The sequence below is a fragment of the Podarcis tiliguerta genome (genome assembly GCF_965153285.1).
Source record: "Podarcis tiliguerta genome assembly, chromosome: 6".
NCBI lineage: Eukaryota > Metazoa > Chordata > Lepidosauria > Squamata > Lacertidae > Podarcis > Podarcis tiliguerta.
This window is the reverse complement of record NC_139539.1, coordinates 5,676,557-5,690,111: the sequence shown is the minus strand read 5'-3', so window position 1 is coordinate 5,690,111 and position 13,555 is coordinate 5,676,557. Positions and strand designations below refer to the sequence as shown.

Here is a 13,555-nt window from a genome sequence, read left to right as displayed (position 1 = left end):
TCCCCGTAACTTGGCTTCTCGCAGTGAGGGAACCGCCAGAAGGGCCTCGGCGCTCAACCTCAGTGTCTGGGCAGAATGATGGGGGTGAAGACGCTCCTTCAGGTATACTGGACCGAGGCCATTTAGGGCTTTAAAGGTCAACACCAGCACTTTGAATTGTGCTCAGAAACGTACTGGGAGCCAATGTAGGTCTTTCAAGGTGTTGTGTGGTCTTGGCGGCCACATATAATATAATATATATAAAAAAGATGCTGTGTTATGTTGACACGTGGTTTGACCCAGCAACTGCGAGTTAAATTAAGAGCTCTGTGCTAGTAACCTCATCCTATTTCAGGCCAGAGGAAGAGCAGATTATTTCCCATGCTTTCTGGGGCCAAAGAGGGGCCCAGTATTATTTGGTGGGAAGGAGAAGGCTCCGATATGAAAACCATTCCCAAGTAATATCAGAGAATCACAAACCACCCTTTAAAACATGTTATCTACCACACATCAATGTAGCCTGAATACTTTATTGTGGATGCAAAATATGAGGTTCCTTTCCAGAAATCAGTTCTTCTTTTGTAAGGAACAGATAACTAACAGACGGACAAAGTAACCTTTAGTTCCCACTTACTAAGGGTGGCAAGCAAGGGCGGTCTAAGGAGTGAATTACGACTGGCACAAAACCTGGGGAATCAGGACTCTTGCTTCCATTCCCCAATTGGGAGCTTCGTCGGGCTAGCCTTCCCCATGAGAACTAGAAACCTGCACAGCATTTAAGAGCAGGAGAAGCTGGTGCTTCCGACCTTCTATGACGCTTCAGGCATAGCATGTGCCCTGTGGTTTACATGGACCCGGAAGTAGAACCTGCTGTCATGTGCATATCTGTACTGCCCAATTCTGAGCACATTTACTTAGAATAAGCACCACTGGATTCAGTGGTTCTTCGTCCTAGATTATTATTATTTTTAAAAAAGCAAAACAAGCACTGCAGCCTTAAACAAGAACACCGGCGTGTTGAAGAACCTGACAAGACCCAGTCACCCTAGCAAAGCAGTAGCTTTTTCAGATTAAGTGAGGATAACATCCCACCCTGTTTTAAACAGAGGGCTGAACATATTGCACCCAGTAGGGTGGGATTTGGCACCTAGCTCAAATACAGCACATTTAATGGGCAGAGATTAGGAGAGACTTCCTTACGTTTGTCTCTATGTCACTATTCCTCCTTTACTTTACCAAAGGTGTCATGGGCTTTGAAGGCACTTGAACTCAGGACCCAAGGGAGAAACGCATAAGAGGAAGGCACGCTTGGCAAATCCACACCGTGATCAACTCCCGCCCGGAAACCTATGTCCCCACAGTGGAAGGATGCGTGGATCCAGAATTGGCCTCCACAGTCACTTATGGACTCATTGTTAAAACCATGTTTATGGAAGACAATCTTACTCGGCTACGAGTGATCGCCAAAGATGGCTTCTTTAGAAATGGGAAATGGAAGGAGAACAAGATGCTTTTCTACAAGAATTCAAGTGTGTGGGGGGAGGGATGTAACAGGAATTTAAACGGAGTGGCTGCTCTTCTTCTGGCCCCCAGTGCTTCTTACAGGGTAGGTTTATCTCTGTTAGATGGCTCAGGCACAGCTGAAGAAAACCAGACCACTTCCTTGCTGGGGAATTATATTTTGCAAACCCAACTGCAAACGAAGATGCACCGTCTATCATACATGCAAAAGCGCACACACTAGAACCTGAGCTACGTAAAAAGTCCCAAGACCCAGAAAGGAAACTCCCAAGACCCAGAAACCAAAGGAGTCAGCATGACAATTGTTCTTTTAACTTAAAATAATCTTTACAAACCTGAAAGGAAACGTGCACAGGAAGCGACACAGATGTCTAAGCCTGCCCCGAAACACAGAACCCACCACTGCTCTTCTCCTCAGCAGAGCATTCTTCCTGAGACCAAACAGTTTTACCCACTTTTTTGATGCTATCTCTCCTGTGGGGCTGCAGGAGTGAGCAAGAATGAGAGCGGCTTTTCTCTGCTCCGCTGTCAGTTCTGACGGAAGGCAAATGCTTCAGAAGGGGGTTGTATGAACACAGAAGAACTCACCACCTGATGGTTGTTGTTCGGGGGGGGGGTAGACGTCACCTGAAAGCCTCTTGCACTCCTTCCTCCACCCCTCCCGTAGGATTTCAAGCTAGATTTGGGAGGGCGGCAATGCTGGCTCAGCGTGTGCCTGGAGGCCGCACGTGACCAGCTCTGCACACCGTTTCAGACTGCAAAGCACGTGGCTGTCCCCATGTTGTTGGGACTCCAACTCCCACCGGCCGCAGCCAGTGGTCAAGGATGATGGGAACTAGAGTCCCAACAACATGGGGATGGCCGCAGAGTTCCCCATCTCCGATTTAAGGAGAACCTACGGGAGGCGGTTCTGCCTTCAACCTTCCTGGCAATGTGATGGGAGAAAGCACCGGGACTATAGGCCAAGAATCCTCAAAGAACTGAACTGCTGCTCGTGTGGGCCAGCGAGAACGGCCAGCCTCCCTCCAAGCTTCTTTTCACATGGCTGTTTAACCCTCCCTGCTCAGGAGTTGCACAGGGAGACAACGCTACCACACTTCTAGCACCCGACTATTGGTGCGGATGCCGCGCACGAGGCTGCAGCAGCTCCTTCCGCCAAGTCAGGAGGACCGCACGGGTGCTAGAGAACCACCTTATCTCTTCCTTCTTCTCGTGGTGCTTTTCTCTGTTGCGAGTTGGGTGGGGAGATCACCCACCACCAAGAAGTTGCCAAGGGAGGCAGAGAGGCGGAGACAGACAAGGAAATGGCCAGGAGAAGGGCAGGAATCTGCTAGCGGCTCCCATGCCTGATTAACGTTCTCTGCAGCTCCAATGTAGGTGCATCACCTTGTAGCTTTTCTCTTTAGAAAGCCAATTATGCATAACAAAAGAGAGGCAGTGATGTGGCCAACACTCATCAGGCCCTGTCAGGGACGATAGGAGTTTGAGCCCAGAGACACCTAGAACACCCCACGCTGGCTACCTTTGCATTCAGGTGTCCATGGCTCTGGGCCACCCAACTCATCCTCAGCACCTGCCTTTCAGGCCTGCGCTGCAGCCAGGACGAAGGAAGAGCAGGACTGGCCTGTCTGCCAGCTCAAGAGATAGCAAGGTCTAACTCCTTGCACACTTGTAGAACAGCATGGCTGCTGCTTCCAGACCAGTGAAAGTGGCCCGGCCTGACGAAGGGCGGGAGAGAAGAGGAAAGGCTAGAACTCAGTCATTTTCTTGTGCGTGTTGGCTTTCTTCTGCTCTCGCTGGAGACTGGCCTCCTGAGCCCGCAGCTCGCTCAGTCTCTTGTGGGCTCCGGCAAGCTTCTCCTCCAGCTGAGCTGCGGCAACCGTGTGCCTGAAAGCCCCAAACCCAGAGAATTAGAAGGATGTCCCGAGAAAAGGAAACATGCACAGGGAGGTGCCTACTCTACCCCCCTCCATCAAACCAACTACTGGGCACCACAATTTAAGGATATTGACAAGCTGGAAGGTGTGCAGAAGAGGGCAACCTCATAGCACTCTAGCCCAATGGTTGCCATTAATTTGATTCTGAACTGATTTTAGAATGAATTGATTTTAGAATGTATTTCAATTAATAGATTGTGATTTTATGTACTGTGTTACTTTTACTGTTGTTAGCCGCTCTGAGCCTGGCTTCGGCTGGGGAGGGCGGGATATAAATTTATTATCATCATCATCAAGGGTCTAGAAGCCAAGCCTTATGAGGAACGGTTGAAGGAGCTGGGTATGTTTAGCCTGGAAAAGAGGGGAGCTATAACAGCCATCTTCAAATATTTCAAGGGCTGTCACATGGAAGATGGAGCTAGCTTGTTTTCTCCTATTCTGGGCGAAGGACTCAAACCCATGGCTTCCAGTTACACAAAAGGAGATTCCGACTCAGCATCAGGAAGAACTTTCTGACAGTAAGAGCTGTTTAAGTAAACAAACCAACCCCTGTGTTGCAAAAGTCAGAAATATCAAAAGCAACACAGTGGCCAGAAACAATAACAATGTGAACAACTTTATGGAATAATTCAAAACATCAAAACTAACAGACTGAAGTCTCTGAAAGTCTCTTAAAGTCCTTAAATGAATCACGGTGCCAGACTTTACCTGGCGGAGAGCAAGCTGTGAAGTCACTGTGACTACATAATCGCATGAGCACTGTTCCAGAGTATTATTCATTATATCTATTTGAAAAAAGATTGGTTAATGAAGAAATTATATATTTTTCTACTTATGAGTGTTGAACTAATTGGCTGATGAAAAATTCAACAAAACAGTAGTTGTTATCCGGAAACACTGTTCAGCAGAGTTCATAGTTGGCCATCAGAATTGGACATTTGCTGATTCAACTTCACGCTTGCTCTTTGCCGGGTAAAGTCTGGCACTGTAATTCATTTAAGGACTTTCAGAGACTTCACTTTGTTAGTTTTGATGTTTTGAATTATTCCATAAAGATGTTCACATTGTTATTGTTTCTGGCAATCTTGTTGCTTTTGATATTGCTGACTCATAGTAAGAGCTGTTTGACTGTGGAACGGTCTCCCTCGGGAAATATGGACTCTCCTGCCTTAGGGGGTTTCTAAGCAGAGGTTGGATGGCCATCTGCCCTGGATGCTTTAGCTGAGATTCCTGCATTGCAGGGGGCTGGACTAGATGGCCCTTGTGGGTCCCTTTTAACTATAGTTCTATGATTCTGTGATGCAAGAGCCTGGTGCTCTTCCTAGTGGCGTAGCGTGGGGGGTGCAGGGGGGGCCGGCTGCACTGGGCGCAACATCTGGGGGGGCGCACTCGCAGCTCTCTGCCCCTACCTGGCTCACTCACTCTCTCTCACTGCAGTGCTGGCTGTGCGAATCCGATCTGAGCCGCCGGGTCGCTGCCCACTGTGGAGGGGAGGGTGCCAGGCGTGCGGTGCGGTGTGGAGAGAGAGCGAGGGACTATCTGGGGGAGGGACAGTGCAGCGGGGGGGGGGGGCAAATTACTTGCCTTGCCCCGGATTAGGGGGCGCAAATTACTTGCCTTGCCCCGGGTGCTGACAACCCACGCTACTGGCTCTTCCGGATGTTTTGGACAACAACTCCCATCAGCCCCAGCCAGCACTACTGAAATGTTTCCAGGTAAGCCTGAAATATTCGGAAGCCAAAACCCACGGCCTCCATTCTAGATCAGATGCCACATGCAGAATCGCAAGGTCTCATTACCTCCCGATGTTGCGTGCCAGGGCTTCCTGGATGCCACGGATGTCCTTCTGGGTTTGGTCGATTTTCTCCACCGTCTGGAAGAGGCGGACGCTCAGAGCCTTCTTGGTGCTCTTGCTGGCGTGGTAGATCTCCTTGCTGCTCCTCTCTAGGGGAGCAAGGCCTGCCTCCTGCTCACTGAGGTCCTGGCCCTGAAGCTTCTCATTCAGGAAGTCAAAGACATTTCGGGAGGGCTTTGGGCCCTGCCGGGGAGGCCGGGCGGCTCGGTTGCCCTTCGCCCTCCGTTTTCTGGGCTTGGCTGGATCAATCTTCCCCTCCCTTTTCTTCTGGAGGATCTCAGCACACTCGTCCAAGGACTTGCCTTTGGGCAGCACAACTGCTAAGACCGGCTCCACTCTGCCTTCCGAATTCTTCCCCAAACCTGAAGCAGGAGGAGAGTCATGGATGGAGGACTTGACCTGGCATGTGTAAGAGACACTCGGATGGATGAAGCAGATGGGCCTGTCCTTGCTGCTGCTTGTCCACCAGGTTTCTCTTACGCACAGCAACCCAGGTCATATGGGTTGCAGTGGTTTTTAGCAAGTCATTAGCTTGCATCAGGCATCCTACTCATTAGCTACTCCTGGTCATTAGCTTGCATCAGGGGTCCCTACCGGGAGTCATTTTGGACTCACAGCTGTCCATGGAGGTGCAGGTTAATTCTGTGTCCAGGGCAGCTGCCTACCAGCTCCATCTGGTACGCAGGTTGAGACCCTCCCTGCCCACAGACTGTCTCACCAGAGTGGTGCACGCTCTAGTTATCTCCCGCTTGGACTACTGCAATGTGCTCTACGTGAGGCTACCTTTGAAGGTGACCCGGAAACTGCAACTAATCCAGAATGCGGCAGCTAGACTGGTGACTGGGAGCAGCTGCTGAGACCACATAACACCGGTCCTGAAAGACCTACACTGGCTCCCAGTACGTTTCCAAGCACAATTCAAAGTGTTGGTGCTGATCTTCAAAGCCCTAAATGGCCTCTGCCCAGTATACTTAAAGGATACATCTAAAGGCAGCCCTGTTTAGGGAATTTTTTAGTGTTTGATGTTTTATCATGCTTTTAGTGTTCTGTTGGGAGCTGCCCAGAGTGGCTGGGGAGGCCTGGCCAGATGGGCAGGGTATAAGTAATAAAATTTATTATTATAATTATTACTACTATTAATATTATACCTTGGTTTAAGAACAGCTTAGTTTATGAACAACTTGGATTAAGAACCCTGCCAACCCAGAAGTAGGTGTTTTGGTTTCTGAACTTTGCCTTGGAAGCAGAACATGTTGAGTGTGTTCCATTTGTAAATTGGTTTAAGAACAGACTTCCAGAACGGTTTAAGTTCATAAACCAAGGTAAAAGGTAAAGGTAAAGGTACCCCTGCCCATACGGGCCAGCCGTGTCCGACTCTAGGGTTGTGCGCCCATCTCACTTAAGAGGCCGGGGGCCAGCGCTGTCCGGAGACACTTCCGGGTCACGTGGCCAGCGTGACATCGCTGCTCTGGCGAGCCAGAGCTGCAGACGGAAACGCCGTTTACCTTCCCGCTAGTAAGCGGTCCCTATTTATCTACTTGCACCCGAGAGTGCTTTCGAACTGCTGGGTTGGCAGGCGCTGGGACCGAACGACAGGAGCGCACCCCGCCGCGGGGATTCGAACCGCCGACCTCTTACCACTGTATTATTATTATTATTATTATTATTGGCACAAGCAGAGAAATTACTTGGATAAGCTGCAGACACAACCACCTTTTGCGCACATGCAAATGCTTACCTTTGCCAAACTCATACCCCATCTGAGCAAGGAGTTTGGAGCCAATGCCACGCGTATGCGCCTCCCAGCTGCCGAAGGAGGAACTGCAAGAGGAGGGCCCTTCCCCATTCTCAGGGGTGCTGGAGTCGATAACTGTGAGGGCATAAGAGGAGGTTTAAGTGGGGGAGGGCAGCAGCACTGGCAAAACCAAGCAGGCTGGGATACCTAATGCAGAATCTTGGAAGCAGGAAGAACAACCGGCTTCTCTCTCAACTTCTGGCTGCCCTGAGGACTAGAGTGTGTTAACTGCCCTAATCATTCCAGCCAGGGTGGTGTAGTAAGGAGGATGGCAGATTAGGACCTGGGAGACCAGGGTTCAAATCTCCACTCAGCCATGAACCTCACTGGGTGACCTTGGGCCAGTCACATCCTCTCAGCCCACCCAACAGGGATGTTTGGGAGAATAAAATGGGGAAGAGGAGAACCATGTATTCCACCTTAAGCTCCTTACATAAATTGCATTTATGATTACATGTATATGGTTTGGATTTCTGGCCACCAGAAGCCGCTGCCAGCTTGCAGAGAGCTTTTACATTACTGCCTGTCACTTACTCTTTAATTTACATGCAGGAGATCCCAGGTTCAATGCCTAGTAAGACTGGGAAAACACTTAACTCTGAAATCCTAGAGAGTCGCTGAGCTAGAGGGTTGAAGACAGCTTCCTTTATTCCCCCTTTTAACAATATTTCCTTCCTCTTGCAAACTTATTTCTATGAGTGCTGGCAGAGCATTTTCGGCCTCTTCATAAAACCACAGTTTCCTGGTATCTTTGGGCACATGCATTTTTAAAGTTCCTCTACGTTTACAGCGCAGATACGGCACTACATTCCAATGGTCATTGAACTCCATTTGCCATTTCTTCACAGCCACAACTCCGGAGGAATCAAATTTCCTGGGGTCCGTTTGCTCCCGCGATTGCCTTGGTTCTTTTTTTTAAAGACTTGCTGTGCGCGGAACAAACCTTTACTGTTTTTGAGGGCGAGGTGACCTTGACTAAAGCGAGCCACTTTGCAGATAAAAACAGCATTTCCATCTCCAGCATTTCAACACAGCCACAAGTAGCGGGCTCAAGATGATGGAGACATCATCTCTCCTTTTCCCGAGAGATTAAAGAGTGCAGTTACACTAAGTGAAAGCAGAAGTTCAGAGCAAAAGGGGAATCTCCCCACTCCCCGAGAAGTCCTATGAGGCTTAAATGCCCACACCTTATACCAGGGGTCAGCAAACTTTTTCAGCAGGGGGCCAGTCTACTGTTCCTCATACCTTGTGGGGGGCTGGACTATATTTTTGGGGGGGAAATGAACGAATTCCTATGCCCCACAAATAACTCAGAGATGCATTTTAAATAAAATTGGGCTGGGTCTGGCCCCCAGGCCTAAGTTTGCCTACCCATGCCTTATACCTTTGGCATATCCGGCCTCATCCACTTCATCGCCTTCTGACTCCGATGAGGATGAGCTCTCCTCGCCACGGAGGGGAGGCATAATGCCGTCTCCCTCCACAACCGCTTCTTTCAGGAGCAGCGAATCAAATTTCACTGTGTAGTAACCGCTGTCAATGTCTGAGGAAGGGAAAGCGAAACGATTAGGCTGCAATTCAGTGCGCCAACTGGGGTACCCAAGTGCAATTAGGAGAAGCCCCCCCCCGTAAAGCTCAAATATCAAGACACGCATCCCTCACAACTCCTCAGGAAGAGGTGTGTGCAAGAAACCATTTCAGATCAATACCTTTTGCTGCAATGTTGGTCTGGGAGTAAACTCCACTGAACTCAGTGGACCTTGCTTCTGGATAGACATGCACAAGATTGAACTGTCCATTGATTTATACATCCACTGTATATATGAACTGGTATGGCATTGTGACTTTGTTTCCCCAGATCCTGATGGGCTATTTTAATATCCTTTACTTTTTAAAAGGTATGATATTAAATGCATCCTTAAAGTATCCTTAACCACTCCCCCCCCCTGCCCCATAGCTGTCAACGTTTCCCTTTTTTAAAGGGAAATTCCCTTATTCCAAATAGGATTCCTCGCAAGAAAAGAGAAAAGTACTTTTGTAGAGCAAGTGCACTGCATACGAAATAGTTCAGGTCCCAGTTCTCCAGTTAAAAAGGACTGTGGGTATAAAGCCCAAAGAAACACATGCTTGTGCCCAAAATCCTGGGAAGCTGTTGCCAATCATAGAAAATAAACTAGCTAGATGGACCAATGAACAAGCTTGGAATATTGCAGCTTAGTTACTACACGTGGCGTAGTAACTGAAACGTTTGCAGGCAGCTAATGTTTGGATTTCTTTGCAAGAGTGCATCATGCAAACTCCTGCATCAGAGGGGCCACTGATTGTTCAGGTATGTCTTAGGGTCCCCTCATGCCAGACAGGTATCTTGCCTACCCCTGCCGCACCCATAAGTCAAGTTAGAAATAGGCATAAACCACCCTCCAACCTCACAGCAAACGTGCAGAGCCAAACAAACTCACCTGTGATTTTAGCAGCATACCAGATCCCATCCTGATGCCTTGCCAGGCAAGCTGAGCCCACAGCAAGGCAGCTGAGGTCAGGCTCCTCAAAGGGGCGCAGCTCCTCCACAGATACAACTTGCCCATGGGAGAATCTGCCGGAGGGTGGGGGGCAACACAAGGACAATGAATCACAAACGCTAGCTGCTGGGAATCACAAACGGGGAGAGGACTGCTGCACTCAGGTGCTGTTTTCTAGCATCCCACTGTGGGAACAGAATGCTAGACTAGTTGGTCAGAGCAAGCAGGGCTCTCCTTATATTCTTATTCAGGACCATCTATGAGAAACATTTGGCCCACCAGATGTTGCTGAACTACAGCTGCCTTCTTCCCTGGCCATTGGCCATTTGTGCTGGGGCTGATCAGAGGGCCAAAGGTTCCTTCCACCTGAACTGCAAGCTTCCAAGCTGCACAAAGGATACTGCGAAACTAAACTGCAGAGATGCTCTAAATTGGACCCCAGCGCCTTCCACAGCCCATTTCTCTAACAGCTGGCCATGCTGGCTGGGGCTCATGGGAGCTGTACTACCAGATATCTAGAACAGGGTTTCCATCTGTTTCTGGACTACATTTCCCATCATTCCTGACCACTGGGCCCTGCCAGCTAGGAATGATGGGAGTTGTAGTCCAAAACCGGAGATCCAAGTTTGGGAAATCCTGGTGCAGAGGGCAGCAGGTTGGAGAAAGCTGCCCAAAATGAAAGTGGGTATGGGGAATGCAAGCTTGGCATAGCACCCAGGTCCTTGGTGGAGGGGAGGAGGAATATTATGAAGACTTCCCTGACCCATTGGGAACCCCGTCCCTACCCCTTACCCAACTCAAGAGGAATCCTAATTACCGGCAATTCTCTTTAAACCGGCACTTGTCATCCAGGAAGAAGGGGCAGGGCTTCAAGGATTTGTGGGTGGGGTAGAGATAGAGCACTCTGACCCCTCGGCTTCCGTCTTCCATAGATTCACTCCCCACAATCATGGCATTATGGTACTCAAGGGTGCCCCAAGAACTGTAGTATGGGGCTTTCACTTTCATCCCACTGGCTTCCTCCTCCTCCTCCTCTTCCTCTTCCTCCTCCTCCTCTCCTTCTTGCTCCACATCTTGAGCGTCTGGGGACTCATCCTCTCCACCCATTTCAGAAATGGCTTCCTTAAAAGCGGCATATTCATCATCTGTGCTCAGTGGCCTGTCTGGCTGGAGAGGATTGGACGAAGATGTGGAGAGCGTCGCTGGGTCCAAAGTTGCACAGAGTTTGCTCTTTTTCACAGAAACCAGGCTGGATTCTGTCAGTTCTATCAGCTGCTTTAAATCCGCCTGCAGCTGGATCAGGTCAGGTTCCTGTGTTGGGTCCGGCACAGCTCCCAAAGCCAGCTCCACTTGCTGCAGCTGGGCGTTATAGGTCTGGATTGCTGCTTCCAAACTCTCCTCATCCATCGCTGCAGAATGAAGAGGTCCCTGCCCTCTTTTGGGCTTCAGCACATCTTCAGCTTGACAGGTAGAAGGAAAACTCGATGCCAGATGCTTGCCCAAAGCAAGATCTTCTCAGCTGTCCAGCAATTCTCTCTTTGTTATCAACCAGGCACACCTCACTGCAGCAAAGGTGGGTTAGTTAAGGCTACAAAGGGTTAGAAATAAGATCACAGTATTAAAAACCAGCCCCTAGAAGTTATTCAATAGATCACTTAAGGCAGGGCAGCCATTATTCCACTCTTTCAATAGGTGCAAACTAGGAGCAAAGTACAGTGGTGCCTCGCAAGACGAAAAGAATCCGTTCCGCGAGTCTCTTCGTCTAGCGGTTTTTTCGTCTTGCGAAGCAACCCTATTAGCGGATTAGCGCTATTAGCGGTTTAGTGGCTATTAGCAGCTATTAAAGGCTTAAGGGATTAGCTGCTAAAAGGCTATTAGCAGCTTAGTGCCTTAGAAAAAGGGGGTGGGGAGCGAAAAAAAATCGCAAGAATCGCAAGACATTTTCGTCTTGCGAAGCAAGCCCATAGAGAAATTCGTCCTGCGAAGCGCATTGAAAAACGGAAAACCCTTTCATCTAGCGGGTTTTCCATCTTGCGAGGCATTCGTATTGCGGGGCACCACTGTACGTATGCCCCACAATTACAGCCTCTGTTCCGAGGAAACAATTCACTGGAGCAGCCAGTGTTGCCACCTTTCTTTTACTGGTTTCGCTCCTTTGCTTCTAACGGCAACCTGACTGTAGAAATGAAGCAAGCAAAGCTTTCCTCATCCCTGCCTTGTGGCCCCTAACGTGGAGCCCATAGTAACCACAGCACTCCCAGCCACCTCTTGACACTCTCCAGGGCCTCCTACTGTCGCCGCCACATTCAATAGGTACTTAAGCAGAGCAAGACACCATTCCCTTGTGTCACATGATCAAAGCAGGCTAAAAGGGGGGGGGGACACCTTCATTTTTTTTGGGGGGGGGGACTTTTCAAACAGGGGAAAAATACATACATATACACACATCCTTTTCCTATTAGGCAAAGATCATAAGATGACCCGGATGGTCGCCAGATTCCGTGGTCACCAGATTCTGTGTACAGATCTGTAGGCGCAGACCATCCCCCAACCCAAACTAGTTAGTTAAGAAAATCCCCAAACTTGGTTCCTTGGGTGATTCTGGGTCATCTCTCTGCAGTAGCTTATCTTAAAGTTTTAAATGCTTATCGCATTTATAAATTTATTGTTGTACATTGTTTTAAATGTTTGTTTTCCTTCTGGGATTGTACCCCCAAGTGTGTTTTATAAGCTGGTCTTCGACTGTTTTATTGTTGTTAGCCGCCCTGAGCCCGGCTTTGGCTCGGGAGGGCGGGATATAAATAATAATAATAATAATAATAATTATTAATAAATTATCTATCTACACACACACACATACACACTTTAATCTTTAAAGTGGGCAAATTCTTTAAAATTGGTTGCTTTGCTTTATTCATTTTTCTTTGCTTTGGGGCGTCGTCCAGGAGAGCAGGATCTAAACCCTCCCCTGAAGTGATTATGTTGTGTATGTTTGTCTTCCTAGACTGAAAACTTTTGGAGACGGAGGCTCCATCCCTGAGCTGGCCCTGCGACAGCCGCTCTCTTCCCTCACCAGGTCCTGCCCCTAATAATAATAATAATAATAATAATAATTTATTTATATCCTGCCCTCCCCAGCCGAAGCTGGGCCCAGAGCAGCTAACAATAAAGGTAACACAGCATTCTAAAATCAATTCAAAATCAAATCAAATTATTATTATTATTATTTTGCTTTACAGGGTTAAAGAAAAATGCTTTACGGGGTTAAAGAAAAAGAAAAATGCTGTAAAAAAGTACAATGATGGAAGTAATCTACACTAGACACAACAATTTAGTAAGAGCAAAAACTTTGAGGTCTTAGAACAAAGGAAGGAAGTCAATATGTGTATATGTAATGACTAGATTAGAATGATGATATGGTTTTATTTGTAGATGTGTGCTTTTTTGTTCTTTTCTTTTTTCTTCTTTGTATGGTATCATTTTGGGTTCAATGTTTGCAATTTTTGTTATAATTTTGCATTGAAATAAAAAAATCAAATCAAACCAAATTAATGGCACTCATTGGGCTAGAGTTCTGTGAGGATTACCAAAGGAAGGGGTCAGGCTGTGCCAAAACCTCTCCGAGAGACCCGGCAACCCCCCCCCCCCCAGGTGGCCTACCTCGCAGGGTTGAGCGCAAGGGGGGCTGGAATGACGAAAGGCGCAACGCTTTGGACGTCCCGCCCGGCTACGTCCCGCCTCGACGGCGGTAGGCCTCGCGCAGATTCCGCCTCCCTGGCCCCGCCAGGCTCCCTCTCAGCCCCCGCGACCCCGGCGACTCCAGGCTCCGGCAACCACACAGATGAGGGAAGATCCAACTCTATGCCCGGAAGCCGGAAGGCGCACCAGAGACGAGCGCCGCCATCTTGGGTCCGCCAGCCTTTCCATTTCCGCTCTGTCCCTGGTGCCC

General features: G+C 48.7%; 1 protein-coding gene across 2 annotated transcripts; it reads right to left on the bottom strand.

The window, feature by feature from the left end:
* Positions 1-491: 491 nt before the first annotated feature.
* ZGPAT (zinc finger CCCH-type and G-patch domain containing) lies at positions 492-13,537 on the bottom strand. Of its 2 annotated transcripts, none has more exons than XM_083447472.1 (7): positions 13,267-13,537; positions 10,424-11,194; positions 9,547-9,680; positions 8,472-8,630; positions 7,031-7,162; positions 5,237-5,654; positions 492-3,387 (listed from the first exon to the last, which is right to left on the bottom strand). In XM_083447472.1, exons 2-7 carry the CDS (start codon positions 11,011-11,013, stop codon positions 3,249-3,251), a joined length of 1,572 nt encoding a protein of 523 aa, XP_083303598.1. In that variant the 5' UTR covers positions 11,014-11,194; positions 13,267-13,537; the 3' UTR covers positions 492-3,248. The 2 variants fall into 2 exon arrangements, with proteins under 2 accessions (XP_083303598.1, XP_083303599.1); XM_083447473.1 differs by having other exon boundaries at positions 10,424-11,168; positions 13,267-13,511.
* Between the last annotated feature and the right edge of the window lie 18 nt (positions 13,538-13,555).

Bases quoted from the DNA above. Each gene is read 5' to 3' on its own strand.
- ZGPAT (XM_083447472.1), bottom strand. From the start codon at position 11,013: ATGGATGAGGAGAGTTTGGAAGCAGCAATCCAGACCTATAACGCCCAG. The intron at 9,681-10,423 runs GTAATTAGGATT...ACCCTCCGGCAG, and splicing joins CGGTTTAAAGAGAATTGCCG to ATTCTCCCATGGGCAAGTTG. The intron at 8,631-9,546 runs GTGAGTTTGTTT...TCCCTTCCTCAG, and splicing joins GTATGCTGCTAAAATCACAG to ACATTGACAGCGGTTACTAC.